General features: G+C 50.7%; 1 protein-coding gene across 2 annotated transcripts in view; it reads right to left on the reverse strand.

Annotated features, from left to right (window-relative positions):
• Positions 1–19,292, reverse strand: part of IGSF21 (immunoglobin superfamily member 21) — a 271,747-nt gene that overhangs the window by 89,168 nt on the left and 163,287 nt on the right. For both annotated transcript variants that reach the window (XM_050791706.1, XM_050791696.1), the window contains exon 3: positions 189–310. In XM_050791706.1, the coding sequence (XP_050647663.1) occupies positions 189–310 (122 nt within the window). The remainder of the gene's footprint in view (positions 1–188; positions 311–19,292) is intronic.

Consider the following 19,292-nt stretch of genomic DNA (forward strand, 5'->3'; position numbering starts at 1 on the left):
GCCTCTTCCCTCCAGGGGATGTCCCTCCAGGGAATGAGTCCGACTTCCACAAGGGGAGCCCCCGGTTCTGCCTTCCAAGCCCAAGAGCACCAAGCGATTGATGTGAAAGGGCTGGAGAACTGCCCTCTGCTCCACTCTGCATCCCTCCTCCCTTCCCCCGCTGTCCCCCCGCCACCACAGGCCCTCACCTCACAGTGGACTGGTACACCAGGTCCTCTCGCTTGCGGTAGTTCTCCATGTGTGAGTAGTTGGTGGAGAACATGGCGTCAAAGGTGAAGATCTTCTGCTTGATGGTGCCGCCATCCGTCACCTGCCACAGAGCACAGAGATAGCCACCTGTGAGTGCTCAGCCAGCCCTGGTCACCCCTTTCCCCAGGACACTGAGAAGATGCAGGCAGGAAGCTCAGAAGAAGGACAGCCCCCATCCTGAGAATAAGGTAATCACCGAGGGCTTCCTGGAAGCAGTGATGTTTAAGTTGCCTCCTGAAGGAAGAGTAGGAGCCAGCCCGGCAACAGGTGGGAGTTTTCCAGGCAGAGGAAACAGCAAAGGCCCTGCGGCAGAAAAGAGCAGTGTGTGCTCAGGGGAAGCTTGCTGCCTTCGCAGCACCTGGAGCAGAAAGGAAGTGGGATGAGAAGAGGCTGTGAAGAAAAATGTGGGCCAGATCATGAAGAGTCTCCACCGCAAAGGAGCTCAGCTTCTCCTGAAGGCAGTGGTCCCCGGGGCCAGGCTTAGATTTGATTTACAAGCTCCACTGGCTACAGATTGAGGACGAATCGAAAGGGGCAAGACTAGAGGCAGGGAGCCCGGGAGGAGGCCAGGAATCCAACATCTTGGCATGGGTGATGCAGAAGGGGACAGCGTGGGGCAGTTGCCCTCCTCTTGGGCTGGGCCAGGAGGGAGGACATGAAGTCCCCATTTCACCTAAAAATGCGGAAGTGGGAGAAGGCAGAGAGGTGGTGATGAAGCCAGCGCTGGAAGCCCAAGGCTGCCGGGCTCTCCCGCTGTTCACGGCTGATGGAAAGCGAACCCAAGCGTCCCGTGCCCTCAGCTGCCGCCCGCCCGCCTCCCCACATCTGCGCTGCCTCCAGCTAATGAAAGTGTTACTCCACAAAGCAGCAAGGTATGTGTTGTCACTGTTTCAATTATTTATCTGTTTACTCGGCTGCAGTTTTCCGCTTGTCTCAGCAACTCTATTATAGACTGGGAGCTTGCAGCCTCTCGCAGCTCAGCTGGGCTCCACGCTAACAGCCTGCAATGGGGAGGCCTCATGCCTGGGCCTCGAGAAGTGGAATTAGCTCCCTGCGGCTCTGCGTGGTGGAGGCAGCGGGGAGGGGGGCTGGGAGAGGGGTGGCTAGGGACGGGTGTCTCCAAGGGGCTGGGCTGGGGGGATGCTGAAAGCAGCTTCCCCAGGCAAAAAGATGAGGATTGGAGTGTGAATCTGTCCCCCTGTCCCCTGCCTGGGAGTACTGGCCCTGGACACAGCTGGGCTCCTCTCAGCACATAGGTACCCAAGCTGACTTGGACCACATCTCTCTGGCCTAGGTGGTGTTGCTACTGGTTTAGGAGAGACTCCATGCATCTGGCCAGCATTGGTTGAGCACCAGCTGTGTGCAGACACAGGCTACATCTGTACCGGTCACTTTCCGTAGACTGCAAGCTTTGTAAAGAGTAAGTGGCCTCTGTGAGGACCGGGGATGGTTAGAACCATGAGAAGGCTTTCTCAGGCTCTGGAACCCTGAGAGGAAGTGGCAGTGAGATTTCCCAGGGCCACGGCTTCTCCTTACCCCTCCATAATCCCACACCCCTCCTGTCTCTGTCGGGACTTAGCAACATGCACAAGTGTCACTTTCTTCCCTTCTGAGGGCGTGGCGCTTTCTGACCATGTGCAGAGGGGAGACAGAGGACCACTTCCTCTCACCGGCCGCTTCTGCACCACAGGCCCAGCTTCTGAACTGGAACCATGAGAGTGGAGGAAGATGAGGAGGAAGGGGACAGGAGGATTCTCCTCTCCTCTTGGGATCCATGTTTGCACTCACCCCAAGAAACATGCCCACCCCTAACCAACCACAGCTTGACTCTGCGTCCACTGTCATCACCCAGAAAAATGTCCCTGAGCTGACTGTGTCTGGCTCCGCATGGGGTGGAGAAGAGAGTTGGCTGCACTTGGGATTAGAGCTTCCATCTCCCCACCTCCCGATGTCCCAGCCTGGGGTGGGGGCCAAGACCCTCCAGGCGCTCCTCGTTCTCCATGCACCCCCTTCCCATCCCCGCCTCTCCCGTTTGACTTCTATAGAGCCACCAAAGTACCTTTAAAGCAGGGTCTTTTCACTTGGGGGGGTGATTTTGCTCACCAGGGGACATATGGCAAGCTCAGGAGAGACATTTTTGGTTGTCCCGACTGGGGAGGAGAGGTGCGGTTTGGTACTCTTGTGTAGCCGGTAGAGGCTAGGAAGCTGCTGATGATCTCACAATATCCAGGACCGCCCCCTGCCCACCTCCCGAGAATTATCTGGCCCCCAAATGTCAACAGTGCCCAGGTGGAGAAACCCAGCTTTAAGCCCATTGCATTGTGTGGCCGTACCAGGTCCCTGGGAACAGAGCTGAATAGACAAGAATGTTCCCATGTTGCAGGTAAAGAAACTGAGGCTTGGAGAGGCAAAATGAGTCAGCTGAGGCCCCACACTAGGTTCCTGACAAGTGTCTGGCTTCCAGACCAGAGTTCACATCCCATCGTGCCAGGCTGGAAGAGGCTGAGAGTGAACTGAATGCCTCTCAACGTTCCTTTCCACCCCTGGTGGCCGGGCTCATTAGGAGAAAGGATGTCAGAATCTCAGTGGAGGTGTGAGGATTTTTCCTCCCAAAGTCATACAGCGGAAGGCATCCTGCCCGTTTAACTGGCAGCCCGTCTTCTGGCCTTGCCTCTCTTCAGGTACTGCTTTTTTATCTCCTCCTAAAATGCGGCAGCCCTTATCATCCCAATCTCAAATTTCACTCCATTTTTTTTATTACACAAAAGAGAAAAAAATCTGTCAGTAAAACTGTCTCCTCAAATTTATTTGCCGAGACTGAGGGTTTTATTACTAGGAAAATACACCCGCACCCCACACGTCCACACACACACACACACACCCCAGATAAAGCGCTGAAGAATTATCCGAGTCGTAAATCGCTGTTTCAGGCCAAGGGACAGGGGAGTTTCAAGGACGAGCCTAGTTTTCCTTTGGTTTTATTTACATCTGTTTCTCTGGGGCTGTGTCTGGCGCCTCACTGTCAGCCGGAGGAGTAAATAACTGCTTCTGTGAAACCTGCTTCAGGCAGCTGGAGACAAGTGCTTATCTCCGCTGCAGCGTGAGGGATCTGGAGGGCAGGCCCCACTGTCCCAGCTCTCTGTGGTACACACTCCCTCCTCCCTCAGCCTCCCGGAAGGTAAAGGAAATGGGAGACTCAGATACGCTCAGGTCCCAGGCCAGCGGGCGAGCAGCTATTTGCAAGGATGTTATTCTGTGGTTCTTGGTGGTTAGAGGGCCCAAGAAAGAGGCCAGGTGGGAGTGGGGGATTAGTACATGCTGTGGACAGAAGGTGTGGTGGGTGTGCTGGAAGATACCTCGCCTTTAATTCTAGAAACATTTCTCCACACCTGAGACATACAAGGGCAGTTGCAGCCTCACGGCAGAGAAGGAAATACATTTCAGACACGGTCGCAGTCCATTATGACCTCATTCACAAGAGGTACACAGTCCACAATTAGCTGAGGTTCCAGAGTCAGTAAGATAATGGCTGCAGCAGCAACAGGTTAATTACCAAGTGTTATCCAGTGATGTTTTGATGCTTCTGAAGGAGCCAAGAATCCCCTTGGAGGGAGGGGTGATCATGGAAAGCTTCCTGGAGGAAGTAGGCTTTTTTCGGGGAGTGCTCGGTCCTAGGCTGACTCTTTCTGCCTATGGGAGGCTTTGGAGCATGAAGCAAGGCTGATTTCCTCCATCCCCAGTTGAATGTTTGATTTTGGTTCCTAATTTTGTGCTCTTGAAGAAGTCATTTCACCTCCCCTACTCTTAGTGTCCTCATCTGAGAAATGGGGATAAGGCAACACTCCTCCCTGTGAGGATTACATGAACCTAGTAGAGTTCCTGGTGGGTGGGAAGTGCTCACTCATGGGGTATTTTCACGAGCACTCACGCTTTTCTGGACCATCTCTTTTTCTGTGTCCCTCCCCACCCTCCAGACCTCTTTCTGTCTATGGGGCTGGAGAGCAAACTGTCTCTTGCTAAAATGCCAGAGGATGTGAAATTCAGTAAATGAAAGAAGGGAGCCCACACCCAGATAGGGAGGCAGGTGGGAGGTGCCAGAAGGCTGGCTTGTGTCTATAAGGAGTGGGGTGCAGAGAGCAGGGACCGAGAATTTGCTAGTAGTCATCATAGCAGCTTCAAAACAGAGTGCAGGGATGCCCTGAGTGAGTACCTGGAGGCAGGCGGGTCTCATGGGCTCTGAGAGGCTCCCATGGTGCCAGTGGGCAGGGACCACCAGGTCAGGGCAGACCAACAACCGCAGAGCTGACAGGGCAGACAAGGTAGGCCAAGCCCTGAGGATGTGTGGGTTTGCCTGGCCCCAGAGCGAGAGGCACTTCTGAAATGAATCATTTCATTCACTCCATATTCAACAGACTTTTGTTGAACAAACAAACAGGTCCTTGAATATGAGCTACTCCTAGAACATAAACTCTATGAGGATGGGTGTTTTTGTTTTTGTTTTTGTTTTGGTTTGAGATGGAGTCTTGCTCTGTCACCCAGGCTGGAGTATAGTGGCACGATCTTGGCTCACTGCAAGCTCCGTCTCCCAGGTTCATGCCATTCTCCTGCCTTAGACTCCCAAGTAATTGGGACTACAGGCACCTGCCATCACACCTGGCTAATTTTTTTTGTATTTTTAGTAGAGACAGGGTTTCACCGTGTTAGCCAGGATAGTCATGATCTCCTGACCTCGTGATCTGCCCACCTCGGCCTCCCAAAGTGCTGGTATTATAGGCGTGAGCCACTGTGCCTGGCCGAATATGGGGTCTTTATCTGTCCTGTTCATTGCTTTGTTTCCAGAGTTTAGCAAATGGCACTTGCTCAATAAATATCTGCTGAAGGAATCAATGAGTGAATGAATGAGTTGAGACCTTGCCATGTGCCAGGCACTGGGAATACCATGAAGAAAAGGGAAAAGGCCCTTGCTGCTCTGCGATAGACTGGCCCCAGGACAGCCTGCTGTGCCTGGACCCTGATCTGTCTGGGACTCCCTGGTAAGAGTAGTCTGGCCCAGGTGGGACAGTGGCCTCAGACCACCCCCGATGTGAGGCTCCAAAAGGAACCAGCAGGGTTTCTCTTTCTTAAAGCTCCCAGCATTAATTGTATTCTGTGCAGGAAAGCATCCTAACCCTGCAAAGGGTACACCTGGACCAGACAGAAGAAGCTGTGCATGTAGTTATGCAAAAGAATCTGCATCCTAATCAGTGCCTACACAGGCTGAGTGTCCCCCAGCCCTCCTTTCCATTGTTCCTTGGAATCTTAGGACTGTAAGCTCCAGGAGCCATGTGTCCCAGAACCTAGCACAGTGCCCAGCATATGAAGGGTTGCTGAATAAGTGAACTATACCAAGAGACGTGTGTCATCATCTGCATTTGCAGACAGAGGAACCACAGCCAAGAAAAAGGCAAGTGAACTGCCCAAGGTCACACAGGTGTTATACTTGTAATAGTAAACAGCAGAGCTGATCAGTCAGCATGGGTCAGTCCAAAAGAAGAGAGCAGAAGACCTACTGTGAGGCTGGGGATATGAAAAATGTGCAGAGGCTTTTGGGGTCACATGGCTCTGGATTCAGATCTCAGCTATGCCACTCAGTTGATTGCTGGGTGATGTCGGAGGGTTCTGTGTGCCTCTGTTTCCTCATCTGCAAAATGGGAAGGATGATGCCTCCCTGTAAGGCACGTGTGTGAGATTTCAGCGCATAAGAGTGAACACACAGAGAGCCCGGGGAATTGCTTGGCATGTGGTAGTAGTAACGTGATGGAAATAATAATAGCTGGCATGCATTTGCGCCTACCCTGTGCCAGATATTGCTTGCAAACATCAACTCATGTCATCATAACAGAAAGTACTCCATCATATTAGCTATTGTGTATTTTTTCTTAAGTCCAAAGTAGGGAGGTTGGTCAGGGTAGGTGGACTGCAATGATGGCAGCAGACTGTAACATAGGTTCTTAAGAACAGGTGTCTCTGTTCTCACCCATCCTGAGAGCATCTCAGCCAGGAATTCCCCAAATGACCAGCTATACTGTGTAGAAGTTTCTGAGAGGCAGAGAGCTAGGTTCTAAGCCCCAAAGGTTGTCTCTGCACTGTTCCTCTCTCTGGGACTCAGTTTCCCTAAATGTTCCATGAGGAAACTGAGGACTCTTCGCTACCCTGAATGCCCACAGTGTTCTGATTCTAGAAGAGTCAGCCTACAGACCACAGTTTCTCATGCTCCAGAGCTGCCAGACCCCACCTCTGGGCCCCGGCTGCTCCCTGACCCCAACCAGCAAATCTGGCTGCAGCCAGGCTAGGTTGCTTTACAAGTAGAGTCATCAAAACGTTGCCAGTGGACTTAGTCCAACCAACAGTGTGAAAGTCTGCCGACCGGCCTGGCTCTTTAATTTGAAAAACAAATAAGTCTCCAACTTCGGCTGCCTCACTCATGTCCCTGGGTGCCGTCATCCGAAAAAGAAAAAAAAAGAAAGGGGGAAAATATCGCCTCCCCCCACCTTCCCAACCTCCTTCTCTATGTGTTCCACAAAACCAATTACAGGTTGGAAATAGCTGTAATAAACTTGATATCCCACTTATGGGCCAATCCCGCCATGGCTGGAAAGTGTAATAGTGGCAGAGAGTGAAAACTGCTGGTGTATTTTGCTGGAGCTGTTTAAATTGCCTGCCTACATTATCCCAACTCCTCTCCAGCCGGGAAGGAATTTGCTCTCCTGGAAATGGAGCAGCTGAGGTCTCCGTGTCCAGGCAGCGTGAGAGTGTTTGCAAGGAGGGTTTTAATGAACTGTTTAGATAGAGAGGAGCGGATGGCGCCTGGGATCTTGTGTCAGCCCAGCACAGCTTCCAATCCCAGCCTGGGCAAGAGGTGCTCCCTGGCTGTAAACAGCCTGAGGCGATACCTGCCTTTCATGGTAGTATGGGGAAAAGGGCCTTAAGTTAGATAATGCAAGAGATGAATGAGGGCTAGAAAGAGACTCAGTTCTACTGTGGGTGCTTCCCTCCCTGGCTCTGGGTTCTCAGAAAAGTCACTGATTTGGAGACACTGATTGTCTCAAAGCCTCAGTTTCCTCATCTGTAAAGTGAGGGATGTTAATCAAACTCACGCCCCAGAGTTGTAAGAAATACTAAAAGAAACAAACATATGTAAAAGCATCTTGTAAAATGCAAAGGCAAGTGGACATTGCTGTTAGTGTGAATTTATTGCTCAGCTTCTGGACTGTGGGAGGTGATGAGCAAATCTAGAAACTTCTGCCATGCAACTATCACGTGGGAGTCCCTTGCTCATCTCACTTGATCCCAGGAGCCTAGCACGGGAGCTGGCACGTAGCACATGCTCAATGTGCATTTGTGGAATGAACCAGAGTCAGTGAAGGAAGGAACGGACTCCCTGTTCACTTAAGCAGATCTGCCGCCATCCCAGCCACTCAGAAAGTATGCCTAGAAAACTCCCTGCAAGACTGGGCACGAAGATGGCACTAGACCAAGTCAACCTCAGGTTAGAGCTTGAGTCCACTGGTGCCTTTGTGAGTTTGTCTATTGCTTGAGGTCCTTTCAGGAGCTGTGCTTGGTGCTGGGAGTATGGCTGTAAACAAAGCAGATGAGGACAGTGAGAAAACTTACTCATCCCTCCTAAATTTCTGAAACATGTGCTTTCCAACTCCTCCAGGGAAGCCTGAAGCCTAGGATGGGACTTCATTTTGTTCAATGTTGCATCCCCGATTATAGAACAGGGTCTGGTACTTAGAAGACCCTTGTTCAACATTTTTTTAATAGAAATGAAATTCTTTTTTTTTTTTTATGCAAAACTCATGGCCAGAGAAGGGATGCCCTTTGCGCTGATTCCCAGTTAGGAGGTGGTGAAGTGGAGAGCTTTGAACCTGGGTCTGATTCCGAAGTCCAGACAGGAATTGGCTCAGGTAGTAGAGTTGGATTTAGTTTTGGGCAGGGGGACAAGAAAGGGAGTAGGTATTCTAGGGAGAGGACGACCAGGGCAGGGGTGCTGAGGGAAGAGGTGAGGAGAATGAAGGCGGAGAGGAAGCCGGGGAGAATGATGCAGCCGCCTGGCCGCCTGCTGTGTAGGGGGAGGGGCACAGAGTTCTTGCCTTTCTTGTTGCCATAACGACCCTGGACCACTCTTCCCCTAAACCTCCCTGCCCACCTGTTCTCCACTCTGAAATGGCTCTTGCAGTTCCTAGGCCTGGGAGCTGGGCCAGAGAAGCAGCCTCGTAGAGGGTAGGACAGGCTGTGTCCTCCCCAAGGGGGTCTGGGGGAAGAGGATGCCAGATTCCCAAGGACAAGAAGAGGCAGAAAATCCTCAAGTCAGGTGCCACCCACCTCTCTGGGCAGCCCCTGCTCTCCCTTGTGGGCCCCGGTTTCTGGCAGGGCTGGGCTCAAGGTAATTGGCTTCCCCTGGTGTGTGTGGGAGATCCGGTTTTGACAGAGACAGCTGGTGTCATAAATTGCCTGTCTCATCTGGTTACCGTGCGATGGCAGATAGCAGCTCAGAGATGGGCCTGGGGGCTGGGGGGAGAGTGGCAGGGAGGAGAGCGGCTGCAGCTTCTTTGTGGGCCCCACACCCCACATGTGGGCAGATGCTCCTGCAAGTGTGAGGAGGTGTGTGCCACTGCTGTGAGCTGGGGCTCCAGCCCCTGTGGGTGAGCCTGCTGTGAACGAGGAAGCGTGCGTTCAATGGGGTATGGGCGTGCAGAAGTGCGTCAGTAGAGATGACTGTACAAATAGGTGTGTTTCCAGGCTGCACACGAGGCTGCACGTATGTGTGCAAGGCAAAGTAATAATGAGAATGTTCATGTGTAGTTCTAGATGTCTGCACAGGGAAGACCAGGAGGTCTTACAGGGAGTGTAAGAGAGTGTGTGCAGGCATTTTCAGGGCTGTGTGTCTGTTTGTGGACTCAGGTGTCGTGCGTGCACAATGCCTGCACCCACGCTGTAAGTGCAGTTATATACCCTGCTCCTTACTCCGGGAAAGGGTGTGTGTTTGTGTGTATGTGTAAGGGGATGAGTTTCTGGCAAATGTCAGGTCGTATCTACCAGGGCCGGGGATGTCATGCCAACTCTGCTCCCTTGCCATGTCCCATGCCCAGACAGGCTCCCACCAGTCAAACACAAAGCCCATAGTCATGACCCAACCACCTGAGCCCCCCAAACTCTATCAGACACATGCATGGGAGCTCTGAGACCTCCTTCTCCACCTCCTGTGCAGCACCCTGCTCCCCCTTCATGCTTTAGGAACTAGCAGACAGGAAGCAGGGGAAATAGAAAGGGCCTCAGATAGATGCCAGACACTCAACTTCAGTGCACAGTGGGATCACCTGGGCCAAAGTGGGAGTGGGATTTGAATATGTCAGTTTCCTCGGAGGCCCATCCTGGAGGTTCAAATTCAGTGAGTCCTGAGTGCAGTCTTATTCTGCATTTTCAGCAAGCTTCATCGGGTCATTTGGAGACAGGGGTCAGGAACCACAGCCGGAGACACTGTCCTGAGCCCCCAGGACCACTCCTCACCAGGGCCTCTTTACAGCATTCCCAGGGGGCCATCAACTGCTGGACCCTTGGTGACCTAGGAGGTCATTCAGAGTAGAAGCGCCCTTGACTGTCCCATTTAGGGCTCTCACCTTACAGAAGGCAAAGCCAAAGCCCAAAGAGGGGAGGGGCATGCCCGGGCTCACAGAGGGAGGCGGCAGCAGCTGGGCTCTGAAGCACATCCTCTTCCCACCACACCCCCAAATCCAGATGCTTGGAATCCAAACCCTAAAAGCCCAGGTTCACCACTGAGTGCTGAACAGCTGCAGCACCTGAGACATTCAGGTTCCTCCTTCAGACCAGGTGATCACGTCCAGCTCCTTGCTGCCTCCTCCCTGCCTCCCGACAAGTATGCTCTTGGAAAATCCCAGCGTTAGAGACAGAGTTCAGGGTCACATGGCTCACCCCTAAAGAGAGGGGCTCGGGGGCTCTTTCCCAGCTTAACAAATACCCTCCCCTCTTGTATTCTGGAAGGAGTGGGCTGAGGAGGAAGGAGGAGGGACTTATTCAGCCACCTGTGTCTCCATGACAGCCACTCTTTTTTTTTTTTTTTAGATGGAGTCTCACTCCATTGCCGAGGCTGGAGTACAGTGGCACCGTGTCAGTTCACTGCAACCTCCGTCTCCTGAGTTCAAGCAATTCTCCTGCCTCAGCCTCCCGAGTAGCTGGGATTACAGGTGCCCACCACCACGCCTGGCTAGTTTTAATTTTTTTTTTAGTAGAGACGGGGGTTTCACTATGTTGGCCAGGCTGGTTTTGAACTCCTGACCTTAGGAGATCCACCCACCTTGGCCTCCCAAAATGTTGGGATTACAGGCGTGAGCCACTGCACCCAGCCAAAAGCCACTCTTCACTATGCACCCTCAGTGTGCATTCCTGTAACCCGAGTGACCTCAGCTTCTCATTCATTCACTCACCTGTTCATTCATTCATTCACTTACCAGTTCATTCATTCATTCATTCATTCACTCACCTGTTTGTTCATTCATTCATTCACTCAGTCACCTGTTCATTCATTCATTCATTCATTCATTCATTCATTCATTCATTTGTTCATTCATAAACACCTCCTGCGGGCCAGGCCTGTGGACAGAGGGGTCATCAGGGAGTCCACAGAATGGGTGAGGTGGAGGTTGGGGTCAGGAGAGAAACATTAGCAGCAGGTGCTTGGGACATGGAGTGGAAATGGCGCTGGCGTGGGGGCCAGGGAGCTCTGCCAGGGAGGGTCCAGGGCAGGCCCTGCCCAGAAGGGGACCCTGAGCCCTGCTTTGGAGGATGAAGCAGTCTTTGGGGCAGACAGGAGGAGAGCATGGGGGCCCCCAGGCATCAACAAGAAGGCAAGGCTTGGCCAGAGAGTGAGGGGAATTCAGGACAAGTTCTGGGGGTGCTGTGTGGAAGGGCCCAGTGTGGGAGGGTCATGGCTCACACGTGTGGAGTCTGGGTTTGGTAGTGGTTAGGCTCCGGAGTCAGACCTCTGAGTTCAAGTCAATTTGAGGTCTCCTATCTCCCTGTCTCAGTCTCCTTACCTGTAAAACGAGGATAGCAGTAGCACCACCTTCTAGGGTGGAGGATGAATCAGGTTCTTCCCTATAAAGTGCTTAGGAGGTGTCTTTCACTTGGGAGGCCAAGGCAGGTGGATCACCTGAGGTCAGGAGTTCGAGACTAGCCTGGCCAACATGGCGAAACCCCATCTCTACTAAAAAAAAAAATACACAAAATTAGCTGGGCATGGTGGTGGGCACTTGTAATACCAGCTACTCAGGAGGCTGAGGCAGGAGAATTGCTTGAACGAACCCGGGAGGTGGAGGTTGCAGTGAGCCGAGATTGTGCCACTGCACTCCAACCTGGGTGACAGAGGGAGACTCTGTCAAAAAAAAAAAAAAAAAAAGGAGGTGTCATTTGCATATTACACATGCTGTAACTGAGTGCTGTTAGCTGTAAAATGCTAATAATAATGCATATTATTATTGCTATTATTTTATTGGAGGGAAATGGGGAACAATTGAAGGCTTCAAACAGGAGAGTGACCAGCTCCACTGGTATCAGAGAAATCCCCCTGGCTGCAGTGTGAATAGTAGAACTGGTGGCAGTTGGGAAGAGGCATTGGGTTAGAGAGAAGAGACCATTTTTCCAGCCCTTCTTTCAGGGCTGCAAACTTGATTTTTGGATCCCACCAGTCAACTGGGCAGGTGCTAAGGGCGGGAGCTTGGCAGAGTCCTATCTGATCCCAGTATCTGTATACCTGTGTGCGAGGCTCTGGCCCACATCCCCTGCCTGTGACACCCCTTACAATCTCCCCCCGGTCCCCTGCCTGTGACACCTCCTACAATCTCTCCCCCCGTCATGCTCAGCACTCAGTCCCCGTGTTACCTCCCTGCGCTGCTGGTCAGTGGGCACACCTGTGTAGACAGGTTGTGTTCAGCAAGGGCTCATCACGGGACAGATGCCCAGCTTATACCAGTCTGGCTGACCAATGCAGTCAGAAGGGGCTGCCAGTCCTCGGGGAGGGACCTGACTGTGCCAATCTGCCCGGCCCACCCCACTCAGCAGGCGCTGTGCACAATTGGGCCTGTGTCAGCATGATCGGCCACCGGCAGACCCGTGGCAGATCAGCGGCCTGCGCCAGCCTGCCCACCTGCTAAACAAGGGGCGGGTGCACCGGCAAACATTGCTAGGTTGGCATATCCTGTCTGCTGTAATTAACACATGGCATCAGGGCAGCCCAGCCCAGTGAAGCCTGTCTGTCCATCTGCCGGCTGTTCCTGGGAATCAGCACTTTACCACGAGCCCCAGCAGCCAGTTGGAGAGAAAGAGCACTGAGCTAGGAGCCAGGAGACCTGGGTCCATCTCTGCTCAGCCACTCACTTGTAGTGGATGCTGGGAAGTTTGCATTTCCTCTCTGGGCCTTGGCTCCCCCATCCGTTAAATGGGATGGGGATGGTTGATCTCTATGTTCTCTTCCTGCTGTTCTATGGGGCTGGCATTGGCAATAGGCAAATTCTGGGTGGCAGAATTCTGCACTTGAGGGGTTACGCTAGAGCTTAGGTGGGCCCTACTCATTGCTTCCTTCATTCCACAAAGAGTTACTGTGTCCCTACTATGTGCCAGGGATATTGCCATGAATAAGACAATGTCCCTCTTCTCCTCGAATCCACATTCTACTGTCAGGAGACAGATACCTTAAATTAAGGAAGATGGAAGAGATGTATCAGTTAGAGAGAACTGCCATGCAGACACTAACATAGGGTGATGGCTAGAAGAGATGGATGACCAGGGAAGGGCAGCCTCAGAAGGTCACATGTAAGCTGACGTCCAAATGAGGAGGCGGGGCCCCGCTTGCTTAGAAGAATCAAGTTACTTCCTGCCAGTTCCCCATGGGCTCCTCTTTATTCACTGCTTCTTGTTTGATCCCAGGGACCCCCGTCTGGATAGTGCTGTCTGCATTTTATAGATGAGGCTCAGAGATAAGCCCTAGCTTAGTTCTACAGCCTCATTTTTTCTTCCCCCAACATTTGATTATGAAATTTCCCAACATGCAGGAAAGTGTGAAAAACTTTAAGGCAAACACCCATATACCTATTACCTGGCTTCCACAATTAAAATGTGAACACGGGTTGGGCGCGGTGGCTCATGCCTGTAATCTCAGCACTTTCGGAGGCTGAGGCAGGCAGATTGCTTGAGCGAAGGAGTTTGAGATCAGCCTGACCAACATGGTGAAACCCTGTCTCTACTGAAAATACAAACATTAGTCAGGTGTGGTGGGGGCGCCCGTAATCCCAGCTATGCAGGAGGCTGAGGCACGAGAACTGCTTGCACCTGGGAGACAGAGGTTACAGTGAGCTGAGATCATGCCACTGCACTCCAGCCTGGGCGACAGAGCGAGACTCTGTCTCAAAATAAAATAAAATAAATAAATAAATAAATGCAACCATGTTTGCTTTATCATATCTTCCCCTACCCTCCATTCATCCCTCTCGATGCAGACACACAGCCTCATTTATTTGATGATTTCCAAAGTGAGCTGCAGACACCCGTACAGTTTACACCTAAACCCTCTATTTAGAGTTCAATATTTATTTACAATTCCTTTCCTTTTGAGGTCAAATTTACATATAATGAATTGCACACATCTCAAGAGTACCTCTCAGTGTTCTTTTTGAGTGTTGGCAAATGCATGCACCAGTGTAAGCTGAGCCCGTCTCAGGATGCAGAACACTACTGTCACTCCAGAAAATTCTCTCCGCTCCTTCCCAGCCAAACCTCACCCAAGAGATGATCATTATTCTGATCTGTTTCTCACATTTTATCCTGTTCTAGAATTTTGTATCAACGAATTATACGGTACGTAGTTTCCAATGAAGGCTCTTTTCTCCCAGCATCATGTTTTTGAGCTCCGCCCCTGCTGTGTGTGTACCATGGTTTATTCCTTTTAATCACTGAGTAGTATGCCATATCAAGGAGACACCATGTTTGTTTAGCTGTTCTCTTGTTAAAAGGCACCTGGACAGTTTCCAGTTGGGCTCTGCTTTGCTTCAAGCTGCTAAGAACATTCTTACACAAGTTTCCTTTTTTTAAAAAAAAAGATCACATGTTTTCATTTCTCTTGCTACTACTTTGTTTGACAAAGCGTCAGTTCAATCCAACAAGGCTTCCCTGAGCACCTACTATGTGTCAGCCCCTGTGCTAGACATAGAGGTGAGTGAGTCTCAGCTAGGGCGGGGGAGTTTGGCCTCCAAAGGCCCCACGCAGGCACAGAGCATCAGAGTGGACAGGAGGGCCTGCCAGGACCAAGTGCTCTGTTCCTGGCACTGTATTTCATCCTTGCAACAGCCCCACGGGATTCATGTTGTGGCCCCAATCTTCAAAGGAGGCAACCGAGGCCAGTGTGATGGAGTGATCTGCCCAAGACAAGAGGCAGGAGCTGGGCCTCAAATTTGGGGTGACTCCAGCCTTTGTCCTGCACGATGCAGGGGTGACATCTTTTCTTGGTTCTGCACAATGCAGAAGCAACAGCCCAGGGAGGCCAGGCGATCTATTCAAGGCCATCGGGCAGTAGGGTGACAAGAACATGGGTCCCTGGGTCTCTCAGTCCCGGCTCTTTCCCCAACACCATCTTGGAGACTTCAAAAAAGGTCTACACATTTGTTGAACCAGCATTTATTTACAGAAATCGGACTGGGAGAGCTGAGTTATATAAAAGTCCTGATAATTTGTATGTATGAGTGTCGTTTTGTGTGACCCATCCAACTTGTCCCTTGCACCTGCTAATCCAGGACCTCCAAGTGATGGCCCCAGGAGCCAAGTTGTGAGCCCCTGGCAGGCTGTGGGAAGGCTGGGACCAGTGTTGAGACAGGGAGTCTATGCAGGTCCAAGTCATCTAATTAAAAACAGAAACCCCAGTGTAGATCAAATTAACACAATCTGCAGGATAGATTTGGCCCCAGACAATGGCTTGTGCCCCCAGCTCTCAGCAAATGAAGAAGGTGATGATAATGAGAGGAAGGAATGTGTTGGATGAAAGATGGCACATATTCTTTGAGATTCCTGCATTGAGAGATGGTGGGTTGGCGGGGGGCTGGGGTGGTCTATGATCTCTCCCTTTGAAACTAGATATGTTTGGAGACTGCTTTGACCAGTGGAATTGGTGGACATCACAGACGTGTGCCAATTTCCAAGCCCAAGCCTTAGGGGCTGGAAGCTTCCATTCAGGGCTCTGGGAACAAGCACATCTTGAGCTGCTGCTTAAGACATCTGATTGTGGCGTTAGAGAGATCACCTGGAGAAGGAGGGGGACCTTGCTAAGCCAGCCTTCCAGCCATGCCTGCAGGTGGGTAAAGCTGCCTTGACCCCTGCAGACCAGATCAGCTACCCACTGAATACTACCAAGTAATCCCAGTGGACAACAGGGGAAGCATTAGAATTGCTCAGCCAGAGCAGTGGTCAACTTCTTGCCAAGGAGGAGCCCTGTTTAGCACCCACCTGTGCAACAGGAAGTGTGAATGGAACTTCCATCTGACTGTTACAAGGCTCTATTTGACTGAAGCCATTTGGGTTGGGGGAAGAATGTTGTGTCAGGTAGGGTCCAACAGGAAACAGATGTTCCATGAAAAGATCATAAATAAGGAGACCTTAATTCCAAGATGATTTACAAAGATATGAGCAGAGTTGAGGAATTCCAATGAGGCATGAGGCAGCACTGGGGCAGGGACCAGTGGGGACTGAAGTACTCTTAGGAGAAAAGGGAAGGGGGCAAAGGAGTGGGGGGTCTCCCTGAATCCAAGAGAGCAGCACCTGAAGAAGAATTCCACCCAAGAGCTTGAGTGGAGGGACCCAGGGTTCCCACCGGGAGGAGCTGGGGAATATTTGGCCACATTTCCATCTGGCTTCCTGTCTCCTGCAGGTGTCTCCCATTGGCCAAACCCAACTGGAAGTTAGCAGACATGGAAACCACCCACACAGGTCATCCTCGGGCACAGAGAAGGATGGGGAAGGTAGGAGCAGGTCTAGATGGAGGGTCTAGGGAAGATGTGCAATGGAAGGACAGATGACACAGACTTTAGTCCAAGAATCTAAGGGGTTGGGGTTGAGCAGACACCAAGCATGGGAGGTTTCCGTGAGCCCTTGTTCTCATTTTGCTGTCCCATAGTTGGGTGAAGTGAGATCCCTTTCCCCACTGCTCCCCCATCAGACAGTTCCAGGTGAGCATGGGAAGAACAGCATTGTCAGAGAGAAGATCCCATTAAACTGCCATGTGTCTTCTTATGGCTGCCACATGTCTGATCACCAAGACACTCCTGGTGGGAGAGGGAGCTGGGCCCACCTCTGCTTCTCATCACAGCCAGGCTCCATGAATGGGACGGGAGAGTTGAGACGGGAAGGCCAGTTCTCCATCCCCTTGGCTTGGGGAGTAGATCCAAGCTGGTCTTTCTGGAGGTTTGGTTAGGGAAATGGAGATGCCAAGCCCCAGCTTAGATCCCTGGGTCAGGACTGCATCTCAGATCTACTCCCAGTGTGGTTTCCCAGGGAAGAGCATGAGCGCAGCTTCTAACTCTGCCCAGAGCCTGCAAGAGCTGCACGAAGACCTGTGCCTACAAGGGCTCTGCAGTTGGTTTAAGACTCTATTGCTGAAATTTGAAATTTGTAATCAGTTTTTAAAAAGAGGTCCCTGTTTTCATTCTGCATTGGGCCATACAATTTGGGTAGGTAGCCACTATTTTTTTTTTTTTAAAGACAGAATTTCACTCTATAACCCAGGCTGGAGTGCAGTGGTGCGATTTTGGCTTACTGCAACCTCTGACTCCAAGGCTTAAGTGATTCTCTTGCCTTAGCCTCCCCAGTAGCTGGGATTACAGGTGCATGCCACCACATCCAGCTAATTTTTATATTTTTAGTAGAGACGGGGTTTCACTGTGTTGGCCAGACTGGTCTTGAACTCCTGACCTCAAGTGATCCACCCACCTCGGCCTACCAAAGTGCTGGGATTACAAGTGTGAGTCACCATGCCCAGTCATTAGGTGGCCAATTCTAATTCTAAGCAAGGAAGAGATCTCTAAGCCTTTCCTTGGCCTGACTCCTTTGTCTAGATCAGTGGACAGCAAACTTTTTCTTTAAGAGGCCAGATAGTGAATATTTTAGGATTTGCAGGTTACATAGCGTCTGTCACAATTAATCAACTCTGCTCTTATAGTATGAAAACAGCCCCAGACAATCCAGAAATGAATGGACATGACTGTATTCCAGTAAAACTTTATTTACAAAAACAGATGGTGGACCAGATTTGGCCAATGGGCCAGAGTCAGGCAACCCCTGGACTAGATTATAAGCCCCTCTTTTCCTCATCTACCTGTCTGATTCTGGCTCATTCTTTGTGACTCAGGTCAACAACTTTTCCTAATCTCTCCAGGAAGAATTCAGTTTCTCCTCTTCTGCCCAACCTGACCGAAACCTGCACACATTTACTTATTGAGCCCAAGCTAAGAGGCTAGCTTTGTGATAGGCACAAGGGCCGGAGTGTTGAGCAAGAAGGTGTGGTTATAACCTTCATAGGCCTTTGTCGTAGATACCTGATAGTAGCTGGCTATAAACTGCGGAAGGATAGGGGCTGGAACCATTTTGCCCCACACTGTATCTCCAGTCCTAGTATAATGGGGTAAAAAAACAAGTTAGCCAGTACCCAAACACACTGCCATACATTACAATTCTTTCCTTCTAATTGGACCGTGTGAGCCCCTGACTCATCTTTGACTTGGTAGGTGTCTTTACCAGAGAGGCTGGGTGATTTTCCATGAAACATAGAGCAGCAGACTAGTGGCGAAGCTGGAATTCAAACTCCCAGGCAAGGTGCATTTCAGCCACACCCAGGAGTTAGACTTAGGCAGTGGGGTCCTAATAGAGTCTGAGAGGTAGCATGGGCAGCTCCTATCTCAGGTCCCAGTGAGAGCTGTGAGCATGTTTTCCCTCCCACCTCATCTGCAGGAGGCCTGGTTTATTTCCTTTGGGAGAGAGGAAGTTTAAGAGTCTAGTGTTGGTTTCCATTATAAGGAAACTGTCCAATAAAAAAATCACCCAGTATATTTAAAAAAAAATAACTTTGCCTGGCTTTAAACAAATACTTGATGTTATTACAACAACAACAAAAAATCCCATTTGCTTTTCATTATAGATCTGGTTGTGTTGTGTTTTGTTATCCCCAAACAGCAAGGACTTTATGGGCAGAGTGGTTAAAAAAAAAGTAAAGAAAAACAAAAAGAAAGAAAGAAAAGGAAAGAACAAAAGGAAAGAAAAGAAAAAGGCTGGGTGTGGTGGCTAATGCCTGTAATCCCAGCACTTTGGGAGGCTGAGGTGGGTGGATCACTTGAGGTCAAGAGTTCAAGACCAGCCTGGCCAACATGGTGAAATCCTGTCTCTGCTAAAAATGCAAAAATTAGCCAGGCATGGTGGCATGTGCCTGTAATCCCAGCTAGTGGGGAGGCTGAGGCATGAGAACTGCTTGAACCTGGGAGGTGGAGGTTGCAGTGAGGTGAGATCATGCCACTGCACTACAGCCTGGGCAACAGAGCAAGACTCCATCTCAAAAAAAAAAAAAAAGAAGAAGAAGAAGAAGAAAGAAAAAGGCAGGATTTGGAGTCAGACAATCTTGCGTCTAAATTTCAGCTCTACCACTGATTCACTGAGCGACTTAACCCATTCATTTAACTTCTGGAGGCCTCAGCCTGCTTGTCAGTAAAATGGGAATATGATGCCTCCTTCCCAAGGTTGTGGCAAGAATGAAGTGATAATGTAGTCAGTAGTTATCACTCTGTGCCATGCCCCTTTATAAGAGACAGGGACCCTGCTCTCAGAGAGTATACATTGTACTAAGAGACCAAATTAAAAAATCTAAAGAGAAAGATGGTTTTGGGTGGTGATTATTGCTACGAAGCCAAAAACGCACAGGGGATGAGGGGCAAGAAAATGATCTAGGGATTATGTTA

Source organism: Macaca thibetana, chromosome 1, assembly GCF_024542745.1.
Source record: "Macaca thibetana thibetana isolate TM-01 chromosome 1, ASM2454274v1, whole genome shotgun sequence".
Lineage (NCBI taxonomy): Eukaryota > Metazoa > Chordata > Mammalia > Primates > Cercopithecidae > Macaca > Macaca thibetana.